The 24,057-nt window shown below is 36.7% G+C and overlaps 2 protein-coding genes across 2 annotated transcripts; one reads left to right on the plus strand and one right to left on the minus strand.

The window, feature by feature from the left end:
* Nucleotides 1–417: 417 nt before the first annotated feature.
* Nucleotides 418–14,079, minus strand: LOC137389912 (alkyldihydroxyacetonephosphate synthase, peroxisomal-like). The gene is made up of 14 exons (XM_068076085.1): nt 13,942–14,079; nt 13,209–13,298; nt 12,356–12,567; nt 12,064–12,138; nt 11,780–11,851; nt 10,781–10,860; nt 9,486–9,566; nt 9,237–9,362; nt 7,639–7,747; nt 7,264–7,443; nt 6,570–6,759; nt 4,929–5,173; nt 4,454–4,588; nt 418–749 (listed from the first exon to the last, which is right to left on the minus strand). Exons 1-14 carry the CDS (start codon nt 13,974–13,976, stop codon nt 613–615), a joined length of 1,767 nt encoding a protein of 588 aa, XP_067932186.1. The 5' UTR covers nt 13,977–14,079; the 3' UTR covers nt 418–612.
* A 295-nt stretch (nt 14,080–14,374) lies between these two features.
* Nucleotides 14,375–23,912, plus strand: LOC137391296 (uncharacterized). Its single transcript, XM_068077723.1, has 11 exons — nt 14,375–14,502; nt 15,226–15,417; nt 15,789–16,249; nt 16,460–16,544; nt 16,621–16,744; nt 16,857–17,041; nt 17,153–17,312; nt 17,548–17,700; nt 17,804–17,989; nt 21,758–21,929; nt 23,744–23,912. The coding sequence occupies exons 2-11, from the start codon at nt 15,243–15,245 to the stop codon at nt 23,801–23,803; spliced, it is 1,761 nt and encodes a 586-aa protein (XP_067933824.1). The 5' UTR covers nt 14,375–14,502; nt 15,226–15,242; the 3' UTR covers nt 23,804–23,912.
* Nucleotides 23,913–24,057: the final 145 nt, after the last annotated feature.

Raw genomic sequence — 24,057 nt, forward strand, 5'->3', positions numbered from 1 at the left:
ATCAACCATTCAGGCGAGTTCATAGATTAAAAAAGAAAATCATGAAACTAAGATGATTGTGAAACTATTGGGCAAATAAAAGTATAAAAATCAATAAGGCAGTAACCTCCCAATACTCCAGAACCATTTATGATTTAGGCACGTAGCAGCAATTACTCCTTTATGTGATTAACAAATAGTATATGCGCACAAGGAGAGGGTTGAAGTGTCATCACCTATTCTTCAAGTTCATAACATTAATTTCTAGAAAAGCTTCTGGCACACACATGAAGATGCAAAATGCCTGCATGAACAAGGACCATACTTGACGCAGCCTTGTTAAGTTGAAACACTGATGAACTGTTGACACAGCAAACGTAGGCCGGAACTTCTGTGTCTAAATATGACACACAAGCTAAGCAATCCGACAATCTTAAATCAGAATTTCAGGAATCAATTTATTAAAATAATATATTGGAAAATGTAACGAGCAGCGTAAAAAAGTATTCATATTAGAGACAGAAAATTTATCTGATCAAATATTTAACATCAATAAAGTAATCATGTTATAGCAAGTACAACAGGAAACAGACTAGTTGGTTAGTAGTAGTGATGATACAGATTTGTTACAAGCTATAGCTTAGCTTCCTGAAAAAGGTTTCCAGCAGCAAATATATTCTGAGGGTCGAGATGAGACTTAACAGCCTCTAAGGCTCCTCTTCCAACCAGGGATACAGTGTCTGTGTACCACTTCTGCCTGATTTTGCCCACTGAAATGGATAATCAACCGGATGCTTCATGTACCAAGTAGCTAACACCCTATCTTTGGTTTGTAGCGCAAATATGTAGCAAACGCAATAACTTTATAGCTCTATATACCATCCTTAGTAGACTAGAAAATCTAATGAAACATGTTATAAAGAAAGCTATTCCTATTTGCTATTGAAACAGGCTAACAGAAGTACATGTATGTCCAACATCCTTCTGTTGGACATACATGTACAGGTCCTTTGTCCAATACTCATTACTTGAACATTCAAACTTTTCAACATATGCAAGATGTGAGCAAATATTTGACAAATCCGAAGAAATTTTCAACACACAAGCTCTTAAAGGTTGACTTGCAACAAAATTCACATTACAGTTATTTGGTATCAAAAAATTCACCGTGTCTTACTCTGTTGTGTTGTAGGTGCAAAATATGTGAAAATGTGATTACCAGCTCTTAAAAGTTCAAAAACGAAAAGCCGCCATAGATTGGAATCTGTTTATTTATCTGACGTAGTAAATCCAGTTTGGTTAACGTCTTGTCACGTATGTTCTCACGTGAATTGAAAGGCCAATAAAAAGCTTAATGTAAAACTTATCTTAGCACTAGTTTATGACAAACACTTCAACAAATATATAGATGCTCGCTACTTTACAGTTTTCTTTCGGCATTATTCAATCGTCAAGTCGTAATCTGATCACGTGACCCAATACTTCGCAAATAATTTTTGCAGCTCTTTTCGATTATCACAGGTAACCAACAGGCTCGTCATGATTATCAGACAATGATATATACTCCTTCGAGGTAAGGTTAAAAAGTTTAACAATTTTTTACAGTAAGTTATAAAATATCAGTGCTAAAAGTGACAGCATTACAATGACGATAAAACAGACGCGTAAAAACAATAGACATGGTTTTATTGAATGCGTGAAGTATATTTGTGAAAATATTTCGACGAATGAGGTTGCATGAAAGTGTAAACAGAAAACATCCTGTAACAACTACGTCCCATTTGAGCCATTTTGGAAAGCGAATCCGAACTACGGCAGTCTCGTGTGGCTGCGATTAACTGTTCATTTTTGAGCTTTCAAGAGCTTGTAATTACATTTCCACATATTTTGCACCTACAACACAACAGAGTAAGACATGGTGAATCTTATGATACCAAAAAACTGTAATGTGAATTTTGTTGCAAGTCAACCTTTAAGTTTCTCAAAATATTGCAGTTTTTAAATCAGGGCATGGAAGCACCCAGTTACATTCCTCGTAATTTGACTCTACAGTGTGTGAATGAACTATAGAGTACTTCTTATTTTTCTCTTTCAGTTGTCAAAGTTCCACAGATCAATATATGACTAGGGCGAGTGTTAGCAGAGGTAAAAAAGGCTATCTTTTTCTTAAATTAAAGCCTGAAATTGCAGAAGATTATAGAAATCTTTAATCTACTTTTCATAGAAATCCTGTATAGCAGTAATTGTAAGGAAAGATAAAAGTGATGTGATGAAATGAGAGCCCAAAATGAGAAAAAGTAGAGCAGCTACACGCAACAATTAAATATAAAATTTTAAAATTCTAGACAAAAAATTAAATTCAAACATGTTATGTTAACTTAAAATTCTAAGTTTGACTAGTTCCTTTTTTATCACCACCTCTACCTACGTAATGCCCCACCTCCTGTAGCGCTCCACTTCCTGTATTGCCAATACTCAACCCTGTTTACTCGCCCCTATATTGGCATTTAATTTCTTACATATTAAGTCGTTTACATATACAGTGAAACATGGATAACTTGCCCTCGGATATATCGAACACATGGTTAACTCGAATGGATTTGCTTGGTCCGTTCCCACACAATGATAAATGGCTCTATATAACTCGACCTCGGCACCGCTAACTCGAACAGTTTTTTGCCGAATTCACAAACGTGGTTTCCGTTCAATTTGTTTCGAAGGAGTTTCCACTAGTCGCGGAGCTGAGACCACTCTGCTTTCTTAACGAAAGCGCTTTTTATACACGTATAGTGTACATATAATTTCCCCCGTACCGTATAATGGAACCGAAAAAGAAATCGTATAAAAATGATTAATAGGGTCGCTAAGACGTTCGCTTAGTTACGGCCAAGCTATAAACGTTAGAAGGTATTAGCGATAAAAATTTAATAAAGATAGACACAGCATGCAAAATACATATTGTAACAGTGATTATATGCGGATACATAAAGATAAAATGTCACAAATAGGCTCGTGGCTTGGCGTCCACTACAACAGACATCTACTTTACGATGGCATCACGCAAGCAAAGAAAAGCGTAGAAACCTTCTGACAAACTTAAAGTACTCGAGGAAATCGAAGCAGAACAAAAGCTATCAGCATTATAAAAAAGAGAAAATCTTCCAAAAAGTACAGTGTCAACATGGATTAAACAAAAAGAAAGAATAAGATCGTTATGTGACCAAAATTCATCAAGGCTAAGAGATCGTTCAACGTCGCACGATGATTTGGATGGTGTATTGACTTGGTTTAGACAAGCGCGTAGTGAAGGCGTACCTATCGATGGGCCAATTTTGTTAGAAAGGACTAACAAGTTTTTAAGGACTATAATAACTGTTTAAAATCTATTTCTACAATAAGTCACACTGTTGATCTTTGTCAAAAAAATACCTTGTCACAGACTACACTCGATAAGTTTTTTAAATGAAACAACTGATCAGATGTAAAGCATGCTTTTTTGCATTGGTCATAAATGTTTACTTATGTCCAGTTTTAAAAATTATCAGAAAGAATAGATATTTTTCTATTGGGCTGAGATTTGTTTGCAGTTTTAGGTGATGTGACTGACAAGACGTTTTAAGATTAAAATTGGCAAAATTGATCTCGAGCAAAACACTCAGAAGAAAAAATGTCTTCTGAGCGTTTTAACCGCGATTAGGTTTTGCCAATTTTAATCTGAAAAAGTTCTGGCAGTCACATCACCTAAAACAACACACAAACCTCAAGTGTATAAAAATATTTATATTTTCTGATAAATACTTTAAAACTCTATATCAGATGCCCTTTAACTTACAACAAACAACCTATACTTTAGTTTTATATATACATGTAGTTTGTATATGTATCTACTGATAAATACATTCACTTGTGACTGTGCTCTGATAACTCAAACACTTTCGCTCGGTCCCGTGAAGTTTGAGTTATCCATGTTTCACTGTAGTTTTATATTAAGCTGTATCCAATTACTGGAAGTATTTATTTATTATTAAAATTTTGGGTTGAAGAGCAAATGGAACGAAAGACAGTGTATTCTCATATCTAAATTTGGTCTGCCGTGCGATGTTTGGACCAATCTTGGAATAGATCGACTCCGATGCCAGGATTTGGCTGTATGTTTGTTATAGCAAAAGTTTGATAGATCATTTTAAAAGCCTTTTGATATATTTTGAAGGCAGAGGGCAAGTGAATGCTGGTAGATAACTACGTATATTAGTTGATGAATGGTAACTATAGCAATAGCAAACGTATGTTAATGCTGCTTTTCTATGGCGTCTGCACACTATTTTAAAGACCTTATGCAAATCAAACCCCGAGTAGTATTTTCTGAGTATTCATACTATTATGCATTCCTTAGAGGAGTAATCTACTAAACTAGGAGTTGTTTTCTCTTTTATTAGCAATATTTCGTTTAGTTTGATGATTAAGTGCTTCTCACCTCCATGGTGATGCGAAAGGCTTCCACCATTGGCTATCACTTCATCTCTAGCAGAATTTTCTATTTCTTCATACACCTGCACAGGGTTGCGCATCCCTCGGTAGTTGAAGCCAAAATAGAAATACACGCAAGCACCTGAAACGTAGCATGTCAAAGTTAAAACATATCAGTAATACTTATTTATTCTGATAATTTCATAATGTGACAACTCCAAAAAACTTGGATCTCACTATTCGGTTTACTCTAGAAAATGAAAAACTTTGATACTTTTTTGGCCAATTTGCTAGCAGACCTGGACAAAAAGATAGCCAACTTCATTGATCCATTTACTGATTGTGTGTAAAAGCAAAGCTATGATGATAGGACAAGGCAGGTGCTTTAACTATTGTCAACAATATTACTAAGAGCAGTGGTAGGTGTTCATCAAGGCAGTCCATGACCATCTCCGATGAATAACTCAAACTAGAACAAGCACCTGCGTCATATGTCTGAGTAACTCGACACGAAACATATGGACTGAAGTTGACTCCTCGTTCCTTACACTCCCTCAGTATTCTGTCTTTAGTGTTTCTACAGAGGTCCAGAACTCTATCCCACGGCACCGATGTCTCAAATGACTCAGCAACAACTGAGTACTCCAGCCCGAGATCTCTAATATAAGCTATGACATAAGTAAGCATGTAGCCTCTCTTGCCATTGTCCTCTCCACCAGGTATACCTCTGCAAGTATTCATTGAGAATAGACAAACAGTTAAAATGCCAGTTGATGCCTCTTGTGAACCAATATAAAAAGACATGAAAAAGACGTATGTACTTACAGTGGACACTATTAAAACTAAAATACAATATTTTGTATGTAAAAAAACTGAGTTAGCAAGGCTAAACAAACTTAGTTACTATTGAGGGTGTTGAATAAGACCACCGACACAAGTTGAGAGCAGAAAACAGTATATCATGGAATAGGCAACTAAATTTTATATATTCCTCGATGACCACACAAGAACGATTATGCATATAGCAACAGACGTGTCATCCAAACAATCATATTCAACTCTCCAGTCATCCATATTTTTTTAATACACTTTTGGGATGGAGTTGTCTCTCCTCACATAATATGATACTATAACCTACATAGCAAAGGACATTCAAGTAGTTCATTAAACTGGATATGTCACATAAGGTAAAAGATTCTGACAAGACTGTAAAAAAATTCATTGCAGCTAAGATATGGCCAAAGACTTATTAGTTCATTAGAATTGACGGTGAATGTTAATTTGTCTTTAGCCTTGAAAAACCTCAGTCTCTGGCAGCGCTATCCAATCTGTTTTGTTTTTAATAGAATGCATATGTAGATAACCATAGAAAACTGTAACAACCCAATCTGTAGGCTATCAGCTTTTTGGCGAGTAGAAACACGCGATTGTTTTTTAACGGTATTGAACTGAGCTCAAGATAAATTGGAGTCTTGTATCATCAGTAGTGAAATGTTTACAAGAACAATTGAAAATTTATAACAAAAATAATGACATAAAAAATAAATTGTCTTCTCGATATTTTGGAATTTCTGGCAGTGAATATCTACTTCTTGCAAAAGACAGTCAAATTAGCAAATATGCAGCCATTGTTGTGTAGTGGTTGACACAAATACGCAGCCATTGTTGTGTGGTGGTTGACACAAATACGCAGCCATTGTTGTGTAGCGGTTGACACAAATATGCAGCCATTGTTGTGTATTGGTTGACACAAATACGCAGCCATTGTTGTGTATTGGTTGACACAAATATGCAGCCATTGTTGTGCAGAGGTGAAGGCATCAACTTATGATCAACAGACCAGTGATTCAAGTCAAACAAGGACCATCAGTGGTGTTAAGAAAAGCCTACAGACACAATTCCTCTTGTGCTACATCATTTCAAACTCTGTAGACCCACCATCCTTGAAAGTCTTCCAAAGCTTGTCTACAGAGGCAACACACTATGCACAATTTGTGAGTTTTTGTGTAGCTATTGTGATGATCTGGTAAAAAATACCAGATATCCTACAAGCTCAGGAAATCAAAGAGATTTGTCTTCTCTCAGCCATATTCTAAAATAATTAGTGTAAAAATCTCACATACCCAAACCTGGAAGCAATTTCATATACTCGTTTTTCTTGAGCAGCCACCTCCTCTGCAGTTCCCTCAAACACCAGAGTGGCCACGCATATCTTATACGGATCAAATCCCTTCACGCGCGTCACATAGAACTTCTTCAGTCCATCCACAAATGACTGTATGTATGAGGAGACCTCCGGCTTCAGAGCCTGACCTGCAGCAAACAAGGCAATCAGGATGTTTACAGATAGAAATTGTATGTCTGGAACAACCTAACTGACCTTTCAAGTGGTGTCTCCCTGATTAGTTATCACAAGTAGAGTTAGCAGTCAGGGCATGATAAGCTCTCAATTTAACTTCACACCTATTGAGTGTAGCTCATATCGCAGTGAAGACATGTTTTCTCTTTACCAATAGCTAGAGAAATCAAGCTAGCTACTAACAGTTCGAAAACAACACGTCTTTTAAAAAAATGCTAGCAGCAAAACTATGACAGGTTCAAGAGCTACCGTATGTTAAAATGCTGCCAGATTTTCTTGTTCACCTTCTCCAATAGCAAAACCACGTGAATGTGAGAAAATACAACTTATCTCTACACAAATGCAATGATTGTACTTTTCTTACATAAATGACCTTAATTTAAGAGAGTAAACCGACTTAGTTGCCAGGTCTTCAAAGAGTTCAAGCAAACCCCCAAAGGTGCCATACAGGTACCTACCAAACTGAAACTGCTCATTGTCAACAAGTCTAATGGAGGACGGGGCGCATCGCTGCTTTGCGACCTCACGCATACAGGAAACTCCCGGCTCAAAGTCTGGGAATACTACAGAGCCATACTTCCGTACTGGGGGAAGAGGTCTGATCTTCAAGGTAACTTCGGTGATAACTCCATACATGCCTAATAAAACAACGAAGGAAAATTCATGCTGGCCAGTAGTCTGTATATATTCAAAATATCCTAAAAGGTCAGACAAAGGTCAGTGAAGAGCATAAAAGGACAGCTAAACAAACGAAGTAGGAGCTTTACAAAACGTTGAAAGCCACTTGAAAGCTTAACAAAATTGTCCTTTATAAACAAACCAACAGCCCATACCTTCTGATCCCATAATAAAATGATGGATATCAGGTCCTGTAGACATCCTTGGTACCTGGCAACTTTTCTGAACCACTCCCGCTGGTGTTACCATAGTGACATGGACTAGCTGTGACATAACAAGGAGCAAATAGTAACCGCGAGCTGTGCGTACAATGCGCAAGGCTAACTATGCATAATTCTGCCAGGATATAATGTCCCCTACTTTATCTCACACATGTACAGGAAGTAAGATATCGACTCTATATACACTGTAGTGAGCGGCATATATACCAGTGAGACCGCAAAAGAAATATTCTAAACACCTAATTGTTTTACGAGTTGCTAAATGTATTATGATCACAGAAACCATGGTCAAGTCGTTATTATAAGATTTAGAGTTATCTGCATTAACAGAAGGAGAAAATTCTCACAGTTATTTTGCAAAAAAAATTTTGATTCTAGCTTAAATACAGCAGATTTTATGGTCAATAAACTGAATGCATGTTTACCATCAGTGCGAAAACATAGTTTCGAGAAAACTAGTGTTAAAGTCTGAGAAACTAAAACCGATGCACAGTTTTATTTACATTTCAAAACGTCATAGCAACCAATATTAAGAGGTTGTGATATTTATCTAGATTTCTGTCTTTATATCAAAAACATTATGCTGAATTTAAACATCTAAACAGATTTTGGCTGGTTGTCATAGAAATGGCTGTATATCTATACGAAAATGTATTACCGTACCTAATTTTGCAGATATTAAAAACGGCTTGGCAGTGCCGCGATATTGAGCACAACCTTAGTATGATCAACAAAATGTTTAAAAAAATAATAACAGTAACATATGGCACATCATCGGTCACTCTATACTTTGATCTTGCAAATTCGAATAATTTTTCTTATAATCAAATCTTTTAAAATCGAATAATTATTCTTATAATTAAATATTGTAAAAATCTTATAAGAATGGTTAGGAATATATCATGGTTATTCCCTTTACTTTCCTTACTTTTGGCATCAGTTGGAATGCCAAAGTACTCATTATAAGTGTCCAAAATGTCAGAATTATCCTTCAAATCGGCAAGAAAGAAACGATTACGTTTTTCGGACGCCATTTTTTAGTACTTCCTGTTTAGCTTAGCAACGGTTTTAAGGGTTTTTTTCTGAGGTTTTAAGACATTTATTATCTAAACTGACTTTAGATTCAGAAAAATCACTCTTTGATTGGTCCAGAAGCACGTGTTACAAAAATCCTTACCAAAATCATAAATTCAGTTAGTGCAACTTTAAAGTCGAATAACTCAACTTCGTGATTTGCGACTTAACCATGGTTTCTGTGACCGCGACCCAAATACTGAAATGGCTATGATAGTTTTCACTCCAAAGCTATATAGAACACTCTCTTATCAATACCTTGAAAAAAGACTAAACTTTGAATCACTGGTGTAAGAGATCAACCTCTTGAGCCACTTGACTGCAACTACTCGCATAGATAATTCGTCAATAGCTAGCTCGAACCTACCATCAGTTCATACAATCGCCGCCTGACTATTACAATGCACTGACAGAAAGGTTCAAAGGTCAATACGGGAAATGAATTAACTAATGCTCACCAGATCCTCAATGTTCCCATAAACATTTTTCTTCATTCCAGAGGCTCGGGTGGCCACCCATCCTCCCAGAGAACTGAATTCCATAGAATCTGGTTCATGTCCAGTACAGAAGCCTTTTTCTGCAAGCTAAAAACACAGATGATGTGCGACAAAGAGCCCATGGGAACTCTCAAACTGAAGTCACTAACTCAACGGATGACTATGTCCCGGTAAGTATTTCGATAGCCAAGACACTCATTACACACTAACCTGCCTTTCTAATTCTTGTCCTATTATTCCACTTTGGACCCTGGCTGTCATGTTCTTCTCATCAATCCAAAGGATCTCATTCTGAATTACATATGAACAAGCTACTATTTGTATAGGTTGCCGGAACAACTTGGAACTGACTAACAAAACTTAATGTTAAGACGTATATAACAAGATTCGATGTGGTCATCCGGTAATCATAAACTACTCCTACTTCTCTCTTGCACTATGGCCACAAAAGACAGCACTAAGCGAGTTGCTTTATGGTAACTTTAATAGAAAAGGAAGTACATCCAAGCAAGGTCAAGTGTGAAGAAGAACGCACGCAATGCGACGGCTATCTCCAGTAACCCTCGGTTGCTTTAAAATACAACATTGACTAAGCGCATCACGTACCATCACAGTATAAGTGGCAAATAGTGATCGTCTCCTCATGCAGTGATAGTAGATTATCAATCCCATTTTAACAATCTATATATAATCGCAAAACGTTTGTTTGTTGTTTGGTTGTCTGCTCTATCCATGGGCCCTAAATTTAGCTTTAAACTAGGAGCCAAAAACATAGTACAAAACGAATCATAGGTGTCTTCTGGGAAAAATGTCTGTCAAATGTACTGAATATCACGCACTTCACTGAAAAAGTGAAACCCTTCAAATTTGTAGCAAAAGTGGTAAAATCTAACTGCAAGCTTCAACTCGAAATATTCCACCTACTTTGACGTCCCTTGTCTAAGGTAGCCATTTTGATTAAAAGCAGTTTCTTTTTCAAATTCAAAAATATAACAGCTGCTTTGCGCTAACTTCATTTGGAACCAAAATAGTTGATCAGCCTGAGTTTCTGCCAACGTTTAAAGTTCAAGGCCAAGTTTCCCATTTAATAGGTTCTTTACTTCCATTACCAGGTGAACAACCCCAATTTTTTCAAATTTATTTTATGAACGATCAGCAAAAGCAAGCTGAGCACAGATGCAACATTGTTAAATGAGGGCGAGCAGAAATAATCTTGCCCTTCAGAAATTGCTACATGAACATAACAAATATGTGCAAGATTTTAAAACTGCTATTAAAAAGGTGCAGATAGGTTTAGGACTGTTGTTAGTGCAGAAAGGAGACCCACTGGAAAGCATAAACAGAGATATAATGCACCAGTGGTGAATGATGTTGTCATTCAAATTTTCTTTACCAATCATCACAAAATAATGCAATGTACAGGCAAAGACGGGTACCACAGTTAGTATATCTAAAAACAACATCATACATTAGATATGAACGTGTATCAGCTGTCGCAGACATACCATTTGGGAAGTGTCCAAGGAAACAATCATGCGGGACTCATGGGACGGGCACTGCACTGCCCCAGATACACTCGTCCCTCCTGCAAAAACATATTCTTTCTATGCCCAGACATTAAAACTGTAAAATAGCTACCGATGGAAATGAGTTGAAATAGTGGGTATCTAGTTACTCGTTTGCTATTGCCAAAATGTTCAGAGTGATGCTTACAAACATGAAGCAGATTGTCATACAACATACAACAAGACTGTGTGGAGTGTGATGTCACCAAATACACAATCATGATCGATAAACATCCTTAGATGAAGACAGACATAAAGCTATCGCTGACTAGGTAATAGTAAAGTGAGTTGAGCCATAAGTGAGGAGCATAAGCTAGGTGCTAGGACCTTAGGCAGAATGACTATCAATAATCCATCGTTATCATATACTTGCTTATAGGCAGCAACCAACGGGGCAGCTATTCAGATACCAGCATACAAACAACAATCACATTTTATGTGTTCAACTAATGCGGTACAGATTACCAAAACAATTTTTTTAATTTGTGGAAAACGCAACTTAATTTGACATAATTTTAGAACATAGCTTTATAAAAGTTAATTATTGGTGTTTTCAAGTTTCTTTAAAGTATTTCTACCATCTTAGTATTTGGTATGACACCATAAGCCTAGACTAACCTGATAGGATAAAATGGGTGCCCATTAAAACAGATTTTATTACTAGACTGCACCTTTGGTGGTAGACAGAATGTCTAAAAAATTTATTCTTCAAATATGTATAATATGTATTGTCTGAAATAATAGGGATAAGAAAGTTTATGCCATAAATGAAAAAGATTATCATGAAATTACCCGACGGTCCCATTATTATGATCACCACTGCATTTAAAGTTTTTTCTGGTGAACCAGCATATGTAATGGAGAGCGCAAGCAACCTTTCAAATGTCCCTAACAATAACTTCAGCAACTCATCACCATACCAAGGCACCTAACACTCACCACCAAATGGAATAATCACTACATTGTGTAGCTTGGCAAGTTCTACCATCTTCTCCACCTCCTTTTGATTGTCTGCAAATATTTGAACAGCATGCCTCAGTCTCCAAAATAAATTTAATTGATAAGATCCCTTATTAAAAAATTAATGCACTTTTATCAGGAGTTTCTTTTTATACAACCATCGGTTGGATTTATAAACTAGAAAATAACGCTTGCTGAAAACCATAACAAAGCATGTTTTGAAGATTGACCTAAGCCAACTAAAAACTAAGCCAACAACATACTTGGCCACATAACAAGGTCTGGTATTCTCTGGAATCTTCCCTCGCGTAGCTGGAATATTTCATGAAGCGTGTGCCCTACAAAAGCAACGCAACATGGAATGATGACATGACAATTGACGACATGACATGATGGAGCTAATGTGAAAGTGGTCCACACATGGTACATCGGACACAGTATACACACTGCCAATGATCAGGTCTGCAGATATTACACAATATGTTCTATCTGATGTCATGGTAACATTCACAGACGGTGAGAAAGACATGAGAGTTGCAAAAATGGAATAGTTACCATGTGCTCTAAAGAGTCTGTCTTGTGGGTCATCACTGTGCGATAGTCTAATTTTCCTCACATCAGCTAGGAAGGGCTCATTGTGTGTAGGTGTGGGGATGTCTTTAGCAGTGAGCTCAGGCTGAGAAGGGGTCTGGTACTGCATGTCAATACCAACCGTGTCTAGCACCCATTGCTTCAATGATGGCATTTCTGTACCACTAAGCTGGTATCTGAAAAGTAGCAGTTAGGAGTTACAACATTATTGCACTGACAACTCCAACCACATCCTCTCATTAAACCAATAATCTTTATTGTATATTAATGAAAGTATATATCAAGCTCAAAGAACAAGCAATTTTTGGAAAATTAAAAAGGCATCAGTAATCTCAGCGATAAGAGAATTGATTTCACATATTTTAGCCAGTTTTTCAAAATAGGTGACTTTAATTATAATATATATTATAATATAATTATATATATTATAAATTTATAATATATATTATAATATATATTATACATTATAAGGTATATTGTCCTGTCAGGTTCAGTTACAAACTTATAAAACCAAGCAAAACGGACAACTTCACGGTTTATCGCATGAACGAAATATTTTCCAATAAATTCAACTCATATAATTCACTCAGATACAATAAGCCAACATTAAGATGAAGTATTTTTACAGGAAACACAACTATTATCTTCTGTTGAGCCACTGTGTCCCATGAAGCAGCAAAGATAGTTGTGGGGAAAAAAGATTCCTTTTACTTTTTTCATATATAACACAATATAATTACATTTAATTAATGAAAATGATAAAAGTTTAAGATATTTCAACGGAGATAGGTGCGAGAAAGAGAGTAAGGTACATTACCTTGAACCTGTAAAAGTGATGTTGCCATTTTTGTTGACTGAAAACATGGAGTCTTTATACCCCCAGCCATTCCATTTGAGCAGGTCCTGCCTGTAAAATACAACGAGCTGTGCAGAAGGAATAAACCAGCCTTTCCGTTTCAAACTAGTTTAGCCGCTAAGTAGCCACAAACTTAAATTGGTGGTGCATAAATTACTCAACAATTAATGAAAAAACAATCTTTTCCTAATAAGAAATTGAGCATATAAGCAATTTGTAGATGTCATCGAAATTTTAATGCAGATCGCTACATTATAAAATCTGATCCACAATGTAATTATTTTGCCTTAGAGGTAAAAGCCTAAACTAAATTGCAATGGCCAATGAGCATAGACAACATAAGCCATAAATTTGATCTTGCATTGCCTACTAGCTTCAAACGCTGATATTAAAATGCCTTGTAAAAGTGTTAAAACTAATGTACGGTAGTTCATATACCAAAGACGATGTGACTCCAACACACAGGTAGATATACAATAATTCATATTTCTCTCAAATGAATATTAAACACAAACAGCTATTAACTGCAAACTGTTGTTCACAACCATTGCTACACTATACACGATTGTAGTAATTGTACAAACACCGTTTTCATTTGAAAGCCGACTTGTGGCGGCATTGCATTGAAACGGGGTCAAATTGTTGTAGAAAATTCGTTTTGACAGCAATGTAAATAGTGCAACCATCAACCTACCTCCTTAGAGGTAAGGCTCCTTTTTTTGCTGTCATTTCAGTCCTGTATTAGCGTCCCAAACCAAATTCCTTACTGCTAGATAACGTTTTTTTCTTTCCCCAATGAAACAGAATTGGAAGACAATCGTGAAAAATGAAGGGATCATGTAAGTGGGCGTCACCAAACGTTGAAGAGCCAATCGATGCTGCCGTAGGATGGTGCGTTGTATCGGCCCTTTAATATCGTCGTTTCTACTCGGACCTATTATAATGCACCAAAGGCGCGTTAGGCTATTACATCCTTAATGTCAAGGCAATCGCTTAGTTTTGTTGAAACTGCAATCTGTTACCTACTGCCGACAAAGCCCCACAAAATACATTTGCTAAGGTAGTGCCGTTTATCCCGGGCCATATATATATGTATAATAAATTTGGACAAGCGTGTATGGTTCTGTAAAAAAAAACTTATACGCTAGTTAGAGCATAATACAGTTTTTACGCTCTGGAACATGTATATCCGTATATCAAATTTCGATGGTTCTTCAAAATGGCGCCAATTTCTTGGAGCATTGAAAATGATCTGGTAAAATACGCTTGCCTTATCTTTTACAAGTTTCTAGAAAAATAATACTTTTCAGTTTGATGAACTCCACTTCGATAACCATGTTTGCCAAAATTTTAGTAATTCAGTGAATATTGTAAATTATATTTAATAATTATAATAAGTGCTTCATGCTTATGTAACAAAGTAATTTTTGTCATAGGGTATATGTACACAGTACATAACACTCTGTTTTAGTTTTTTTCATGTATTTGTAAAACATGTACAATACACTTCTCCATATACGCTAGTTTCAGTCATGAAATTTCTGTATGAGATACCATTAATTTTCACTGTAGTTCTATTCCGTCTTGATTATATTAGAAAACATAGTCAAATCATGGACATCCTTTACATCGGTGAGAAAGTGGTAAATGTAGTCTGCTGTACTTAAGCAGAGACATTGTTATTTGATGATATGTATAAAAATAGGCTGTGAAATTTCATGCCATTTAGTAAAAAGGGCTGAGCCCAAGAACTACTCATGGGTTAATATATTGACGCATATGTATCAAAATGTAAAAAGCATACTCTAAAAGGTTGGGCCTTAGTGTAAGCTTTACTCTTAATTTGTGCTTTCCGAATAATACAAAAATTTTCGGTATTTTCAGTGTCTGTGCAAGCCCTAATCATTTATTGTTCTTCGCACAGTTAACGGATGAAAAATATTATGTAGTAATGAGCATTTGTATAATATGACTACAGGTTTCTGCTGGTAAAGTATGGCCAACGTGAAGGAAGATGAAGGAGAAAGAGTTTACAAGTGTGGTCACTGTGGATTAATAAGTGGGTCCATAGAAGAGCTCAAGTTTCACATGCTCAGTGTTCACCTCAATGAAGCAAGCGGTCTGAGTTCTGGAGGTCATGTTGTGCAGGATGATGTGAATGTAGCAGAGTGTAAGTCGCTTTGCTGCTTGCGAAACCTCATCATTGGTTTTATAGAGTTGTTACCAGATTTTTTGCTATTTGTACACTGCTGAACCGTTATACTCATCCCATCAATCGAAAATTATGTTTAGGTTTCACACAAGAAATGTAGTGTGGCCCAAAATCAAAATGACTGATAATGTTGTTCTAGGCAGCGTCAAGCTGACTATTTCATAGTTTCCTTTTTCAGTATAATTGCATCGATGTTGTGGGCCTACTACTCATTTATAATTGTTGGAGTATATTTCTTAGAAAAAAGACTCTTTATATCATATGTTAAACTGTGGCTGTTATAACACTGCTCTATAGATATGGTAAACATACACAGCCATTTGTTACAGTTGCAAATGCAGACAATGGGGTAGATATACTTGAGCAACTCTCAGCATCACAAGTGCATGTCGAGCCCAGCATAGAACATCAAATAGAGCAAGACCATCAGATGGTTCAGGAGCATCAGATGGTTCAAGAGCATCAGATAGGACAAGAGCATCACATATCCCATCAGAATGAAATTCATCAAAATCAAATGGAGCAAGAGCATGCAATAAGCCAACAACACCACTTGGTGCAGCGACATCAAATAGGTCAGCAACGTCAACTGGATCAGGATGTGCAGACACCTGCAGCACCTACCCGAGAGGTACAGAGGGTAGATCCAGATAAGCTGCCAGGTAGCAAGTTGGACCTGTCATTCCAAGCTCATGTTCCAGACACGGAGCTCCCCATGTTCCCTCGTCATGTTAAACCAGCTCTCTTCTTCACTTGCGAGTATTGTCAGTACAAGCATCCCAGTTTCACTGTAAGTTTTACAAACTTGCACTGATCTTAGATTATATTGATGCTTTCCTTGCACAATTCACTCAAGCGTAATATTGTGTCAGTAGTGTCAGGCCTTTTCTCAATTAATATGCCTTGTCAAAATTACAATGTTTTCTCACTTTCATAATTTTAGTTATTCCTTAAGCGATTTTGTAAGAGATGGTATTTCAAGTTTGTTTTTACCTTGTAGAATGTTGCCAATCATGTGACAGATGTGCATCCTAGAAAGATCTCTGAAGAACTCAGACGAAGGCCTAGGATAGAGAATATTTTCGGTATATATTTTCTTATTCATGGTTGAGTTGTCCTGTCTCAGTGATAACCTCTATGCTGACTGTAGTTGTCTTACAGAGGGCCCCAACAATTCTGCATACACCGATGGGAGACAATACAAATCCGAGAATCTTACTGGACGAACAAGGAGGGCAGATCCAAGCAGGATGATGCAGGTTTTCAGCTGCGATATCTGTCCAATGTATGTTCTCTCCTCTTAATAATGATATTCGCTCCTGTTCATTTTACATTGTAGTTTAACTATAGTGGTTTCAGCTATGACCAACAGAGATCTTTCCATGACATGATTGCAGGAGGTGTGCTAATGAACAAGAACTAAGAGTGCACAAAAACTGCCACGTAAATGGCACGGAGGCCATGCGCTGTTCTGTGTGTCACAAAGACGCACCAGGCACTAAGCCTTGGTATGCTCTCATGCGTCACATTCTTTCTAAGCATCCCGGAGTTGTTCCTCCTCGTATCGAGTGCTCCATATGCAGTGAGTGTGTATACATGTTGTTTGATTTGTCATTGTTTGCTTGTGTTAGCTGTAGCTATGTACTTTTTATGTATTATAAACAGTGTAGTGTTGAGCTGTATGCGGTTGTAGAAAAAGGATTTGTCAAAGAGTACGACCTTGAAAAGCACATTCCTGTGCACAACACACACCGACCCTTCATGTGTAACGTCTGTGGAGATGCTTTCAAATCTGAACTGAGGCTTAAGGAGCATGGCATTATGCTCCATGGACAGGGCACCGAGGAGCAGAGGTCTGTCTCTACATCCTAACATCCTTGATTTTGTCATCTGTTTTTACTGTTAGCAAGTGTCGTCTGTTACCAGCTATAGTCTCTGATTATATCAGAGACTACAACAACATACCGAGAACCTGTGAGAGAACTCTCACAGGTTCTCGGTATGTTGTTGTAGTCTCTGATATAATCATCAGTTTGTAAATAGCCCCCAGTGACCATGAACCTTCATATGTTCAAATTTATTCTACAGGTTAAAGTTAGAAGAGAGAAAGGAAAAGAGGATTCTAGCCAAGAGAAATAACTGCCTTCCTGTGCTCATGTGCAGCCAGTGTGGATACAAGACAAAGGAGAAATATCAGTTCAAAGTTCATATGAACAATCATAATGGAATTAAAGATTTCAAGTAAGGTTTTTTATCCTTATCTGAAGTTTTTGCACTGTTTGTTCTATACATGTATTTGTTATCAGTTGACTCTTAGCTTATTGTTCTTTATTGTTGTGTGTAGGTGTCTGCATTGTGAATACAAAACTGCTGACAGCTCGTCACTCAATCGACATATGTGGAGACACAAGGACCAGAAACCATATTCCTGCAGGCTGTGTAACTTCAGCTGTATCCAACGCACACAGATGATGGCTCATTACAAAAACAAGCATTCCCTCGCTCCTAGTGATGCTCGTAAACTTATCACGTAAGTCGACTAGAGTGAATTGCTTTCTGTATATATATGTATACAATGCTCTTCTATATGCATATTCCATTAGCCAGGGCTGAACTGCATTGTGTGTGGGATAGGTGTTGAGAAATCAACACCTCCACTAGTTTACATGCTACAAGTTTTTGTTGTATTTTTCATCTTCGTAGCATCTAAATGGTTTCAAACATCGCATATTTAATTCTTCGAAGCAATTCAAACTTCTGTTTCAAGGGATGGTATTTTTGAAACCATCGTATTAACAACAAAGTACTGTGTATCATGTAAACATCAATATTCGATTATTACACAAATCTTTGCGATCAGAGGTTGGATTTTCTTCATTGATGACGTCCTTACGGCATTCCTATGCAGCTCTGTTTTTAACACAAGTGTTTTAAAAATATTGTAAAACACATTTATTTTAAAACGTCAAAACATAAATATTTTATAAATTTAAAAAAACTATATTTTAAAATATCAAAATGTGTGGAAAATTTTTCTTTCAATTTCTGTGTTATTTTTTAAGATGGTGAACGCTCTGTTCTCAGACAAGTAAGTTATCAAAATGCCAGACCTAATGGTTCCATTAAACAGTTTTTTTAAATAGATGGCCGAAGAGAAAAGAATACGGCTGTGTACAACCGACTGACAGATACCGTAAAGAGTCATTGTAAATTGGAAGGGGACGATTGACCTTAGACGCAATTTAATAGTGTCAGCCGCGATATGAAATATGCGCCCCGCTGTAGCTAAAAGCGCAACAGGCTAATATAGAAAATTTGGAGTTGCACGACAATTTCTTAGTAGCATGTACTCTTCAGTTACGAACAGTTGGGAGTTGTGCGACCACTCCTGTGTATCATGTAAATACGTCCTTCTCATTCCTACGATCAAAACCACAACTTCGAAGCTCAAATATTCGTAGCATGTAACGCTAGGGATTACTACTAGTGTGAGGATTACTAATACTGTTTAGCCAAAGGCTGAACTGCACTGTGTGTGGGATTGGAGGTGATGAGAAACATTACTACCATTGTCAGCCTTGCAGAGCATACTGGGAGGCATATCCTTTGTCCTTAAAGGTTGACTTGCAATAAAGTTCACATTACAGTTATTTGGTATCAAAAGATTCACCATGTCTTACTCTGTTGTGTTGTAGGTGCCAAATATGTGGAAATGTGATTACAAGCTTTTAAAACGAACAGTTAATCGCAGCCACACGAGACCGCCGTAGTTTGGATTCTCTTTGCAAAACGGCTCAAATGGGACGTAGTTATGAGAGATGGTTTCTGTTTACACTTTCATGCAACCTTATTCGTCGAAATGTTTTCACAAATATACTTCACGCATTCAATAAAACTATGTCTATTGTTCTTACGCGTCTATTTTATCGGCATCGTAATGCTGCCACTTTGAGCACTGATATCTCAAAACCTACCATAAAAATCTGTTTAATTTTTTAATCTTAGCTTGAACGATTGCATATCATCCTCTGATAAACATGATGAGCCTGTTGGTCACCTGTGATGGTCGAAAAATGCTGTAGAAATTTTTCACGCCATATGGCGAGAATTGTAAGTCACATGATCAGATAATGTTAGTTTCAGTTCAAGTTTGATCTATTGCAAATGGCAGACACGCTTTCTCATATTAAAATTGTTAATGTTGTCATTCGAGAAAAATATGTAAGTATTTTTTCGCAATATGAAGCGATAATTATCATCATTAAAATCATATATATATAATAATATTCGTTCTATCACTCTAGCTATAACTATTACTACTAGCTAGCTTGGCACATAAGAGCTGGCTAGTGGCGGTGCTTACTCGCTGGGAGGTTTGATTCTGTTGAGGATCTTCTTCAGATATAGCGTCAGGCTCGAAACGCCAGGGTCTTAACTTTTCTGAATTTGACATTTTTTATGATCGCAAGTCGTACACGTACTTCGAATTGTTGGACGGAATGGCCAAGCTGAAACTGTAAAGTAGCGAGCATCTATATTTAATACGGGGTCTTCGGTAAAACCCGAAGTGTTTGTCATAAACTAGTGCTACGATAGGTTTTATATTGAGCTTTTTATTGACCTTTCAATTCACATGAGAACATCACGTGACAAGACAATAACCAAATTTCATGGCTATGTCACCGTAATAAAGAGATTCCAATCTACGGCGGCTTTTCGTTTTTGAGCTTTTAAGAGCTTGTAATCACATTTCCACATATTTGGCACCTATAACACAACAGAGTAAGACATGGTGAATCTTTTGATACCAAATAACTGTAATGTGAATTTTATTGCAAGTCAACCTTTAAGATTCATAGAAATCCATTTTCATTATGATGTTTGTAATATGAATTATAGCTTTTTAGTGTTCATCGCTAATGATGTTTTTAGCGCATAGTTTTAATGAGAATGACATATTATTTTAGATCGAATAAGCTTTCACTTTTAGTTGAACTTTCTTACAGAGATTTCTAAGTTTTTTTTAAAGCATTCTCTGATGATCAACAAGTCTATTATGACAAAGCATTGGGCAACAATATTAAAGCACATAAATTATATAATTTTTTTATTATATAGTTCAATACATCATAGTCTTGGCTTTCAAATGAGCCTATATTCAATACACAAAGAATAATAGATCTATGAAAAACGGGGTGTCTAAAGTATGTCCTGCAATAAAAAAACACTTGGTTGCGGTTCCCACGATGTGATGTCATAATTATTATTTAGCCTTAGGTAGTCGATCCCTTTTGCTGCAATTGAGGCTGCGCTTTTCTGTGATAATCGGTGCTGTTAAACCCAGAGAGCGCTAATAATAAACTAGGATTCTAGATAATCAACAGTGCCTGGGGATCGTGTTAACGCCCGACCAATACAAACACATGTTCTGGGTTAATTAATTATGCTTCAATAAATGTACTGTCGTTGATAAAAGTAATGAAATCACATTGATTAAATTGTGACCTGCAGTTGTGTAGCCCTAGGGCTATATGTCAATCGCACTTTCGCGAGATCACCCAATGCTTGAAATTAATTAGTCTCGGTCGTGTCCTTTAAAATAAGCGGTGAGAGCACACAACACCGAATATGAAAATTGTGACGTAACAATTTTCGAGCCTACACCATTGAACATTTCTGCGGTAGAGCTCTGGGGAAATCCTATAAACACCAACCAATGTCTGTCTCACCATGTCAAGCAATAGCTCATTCGAAAGCCAAGACTCGGATGTATTGAAATATATATGATAAAAAAATTATGTAATTTATGTGCTTTAAGTACTCCTTAGACACACGAGCTCTCCAGCATTCACTATTATTATCAACCATAGGGTAAACGCCCTTCATCCATAAGCATTCCTCGCTGATCTATGACAGTGAGACTCACCGAGAAAGTTGGTTCTAGCAATACATTTCTTTAGTTGTTTAGTGCTAAAAATGTATAACCTCACAGAACAGATGAATGTGACCTTAGTTCATAAAAGTGCATGTGTCATCTTGTTGGCTCTTCATCTGCATAGTCAGTTTTATCAGCTCATAGTTCAAGAGATATAGATGTAAAAAATTTGGACATGAACGCGTTTAGACTCGTGATATAAATTAGCTTCAGTGATACCTACCTCCCATTCTTATGACCATTATCACTGTGTGTGGGTGTGGTGCCATGACACCATAGTTAATGTCATTTTAACAGGTTTTTCCTATCCTATTTGCTATGTCTGTCTATGTGTTAATGTGGTATTCTTCAATTACAATGCAGACATATCAATGGGCCAAGGACTTCTCTCATGCCCCGTCTTCTTGATGATGAACCACAGACCATAGAAATTAGCCAGATAAGTGACCAGACTGGACAGGTGATCGCTGCCCATCCAGGTAGCATAAACATAATTGGGCAAGATGATGGAGGCAACCCTATTGACATTCATTTGGTGTGTATTTTACTACGCGTATTCCAGATTGCTATTTTGTTATCCCGCAATTTGAAAATAGCCTACTCCTAGTTGGTCAGTTTTATCTCGTTCTAATATGATCGGTACATCGCGTAGCATATCTCGAAGCGGGTAAAAAAGAGGGTTTGTTAGTTCACACGCTTGAACTACAGCCAGGATTTAACTTTTTGAATATTGGCAAATAATTCAGATGTTAATGTGATTAAGTGTCAATAGTAACTTATTACATAAATAATATTATTTCTCTGTTCACCGTAGCCAAGTTATCTGAATGCATTTTCAACTCTTTGCATATACAAGTTCTTGATCATGTCTATTGTAATTTCTTTGGTAAGAAATTGTTGCACGAATTAGAATATTAAAACCAATAAATTTACAAACCAAATGTCCCATTGAAACTAAGAGTGAAGTTTAAGAAAGGTTTTTGAAAACTTCAACCAGAGAGCTTAATAGATTTTACCAGTCGTGAATCTTGACAGAAAGAATAACTTGAAGGAAATAAATTACATAATTTTTTTATTATATATTTCAATACATCAGAGTCTTGGCTTTCGAATGAGTCTATATTCAATACACAAAGAATAATAGAACTATGAAAAACGGGGTGTCAAAAGTACGTCCTGCAAAAAACACACTTGGTTCAGGTACTCAAAATGTTGCGTCATAATTCTCATTTAGCCTTAGGTCATCGATCCCTTTTGCTGCCATTGAGGCTGCGTTTTTCTGTGACATTCGGTGCTGTTAAACCCGGAGAGAGCTAATAATAAACTAAGATTCTAGATAATCAACAATGCCCAGGGATCGTGCTAGCGCCCAACGAATACAAACACATGTTCTGGGTTAATTAATTATGTTTCAATAAATGTACTGTCATTGATAAAGGTAATGAAATCACATTGATTAAAGTATGACCTGCGGTTGCATGGCCCTAGGACTAAATGTCAATCGCACTTTCGCGAGATCACCCAATGCTTGAAATTAATTAATCTCAGTCGTCACCCTTAACATCGCATTAAAAATAAAGAGCTAGTGCATAATATCATCGGGAAAATATAGTATGGTTCTTGGAGTTTGAGGTACTTATCATAGAAATAATATGTACATGGAGAACTAATGACACTGATTTTTTTGTCATCTTCATTCGTTCTCTTGAGTTGTCCTACCTTCACCTGCCACTAGCGTCATTATCGTCACTTTCGTAGTTGATAAATAAGCGGTAAGAGCACACAACGAATATGAGAATTGTGACGTCACAATTTTCGAGACTATGCCAGTAAACTTTTTCGCGGTAGAGCTCTGGGGAAATCCTATAAACACCAACCAATGTCTGTCTCACCAAGTCAAACAATAGCTCATTCGAAAGCCAAGACTCTTGATGTATTGAAATATACAATAAAAAAATTATGTAATTTATGTGCTTTAAGTGATATGTTTTAACATATTCTGTTGTCTCTTCAAGCATGGCACAAAGTGTACGTAAACTATGGCTTTTTACACATAGTTGTAGCTGTTCGTAATTCACGAAGCACTAATATTCATCTACATAACTGTGCGCATAGACAAGTTTTTGGTTTGGGTATCGCGGATGACTAACTTATTTCCCACTTCCATTCGGTTCATGTTCAAGGAAAAACTACTAAGTGGCTAAATTGTTGTTCCATTGGTATATAATTATGGTCTCTTGTGTACATGCAGTCCTTGTAGTCGACAAGGACTTGACAAATTATTCTAATGATGCTTTGGGCTACTACATGAATATTCCTTTTCCATTCAATTGAGCTATTTGGTTTTAGATCACCGAGGCAGCTGAAGGACTATTGGCAGCAAGCCAAATTGAGATTCACACAACCTAGTTTTTCAGGTTCTTTTCCAGTATTCAGCCATTCCTGTCAGGTTTTCTTTTTCAGTTCCTTATGCTTTCAATCGGCAAGTTTTAGCATCTATCCCACCATTCATTTATATTGCAAATTGGTTCTACCAATGACTATTTATTTAGTCTGTTTGTGACTGCTTGTTAGTCAAATATCCCTAGACTACAATATTAACTCCTAGGAAATATGAGTCTGCAAACTTGGAGTCATTATTGTATGTGTCCAAACCGGCAAAC

Source organism: Watersipora subatra, chromosome 3, assembly GCF_963576615.1.
Source record: "Watersipora subatra chromosome 3, tzWatSuba1.1, whole genome shotgun sequence".
Lineage (NCBI taxonomy): Eukaryota > Metazoa > Bryozoa > Gymnolaemata > Cheilostomatida > Watersiporidae > Watersipora > Watersipora subatra.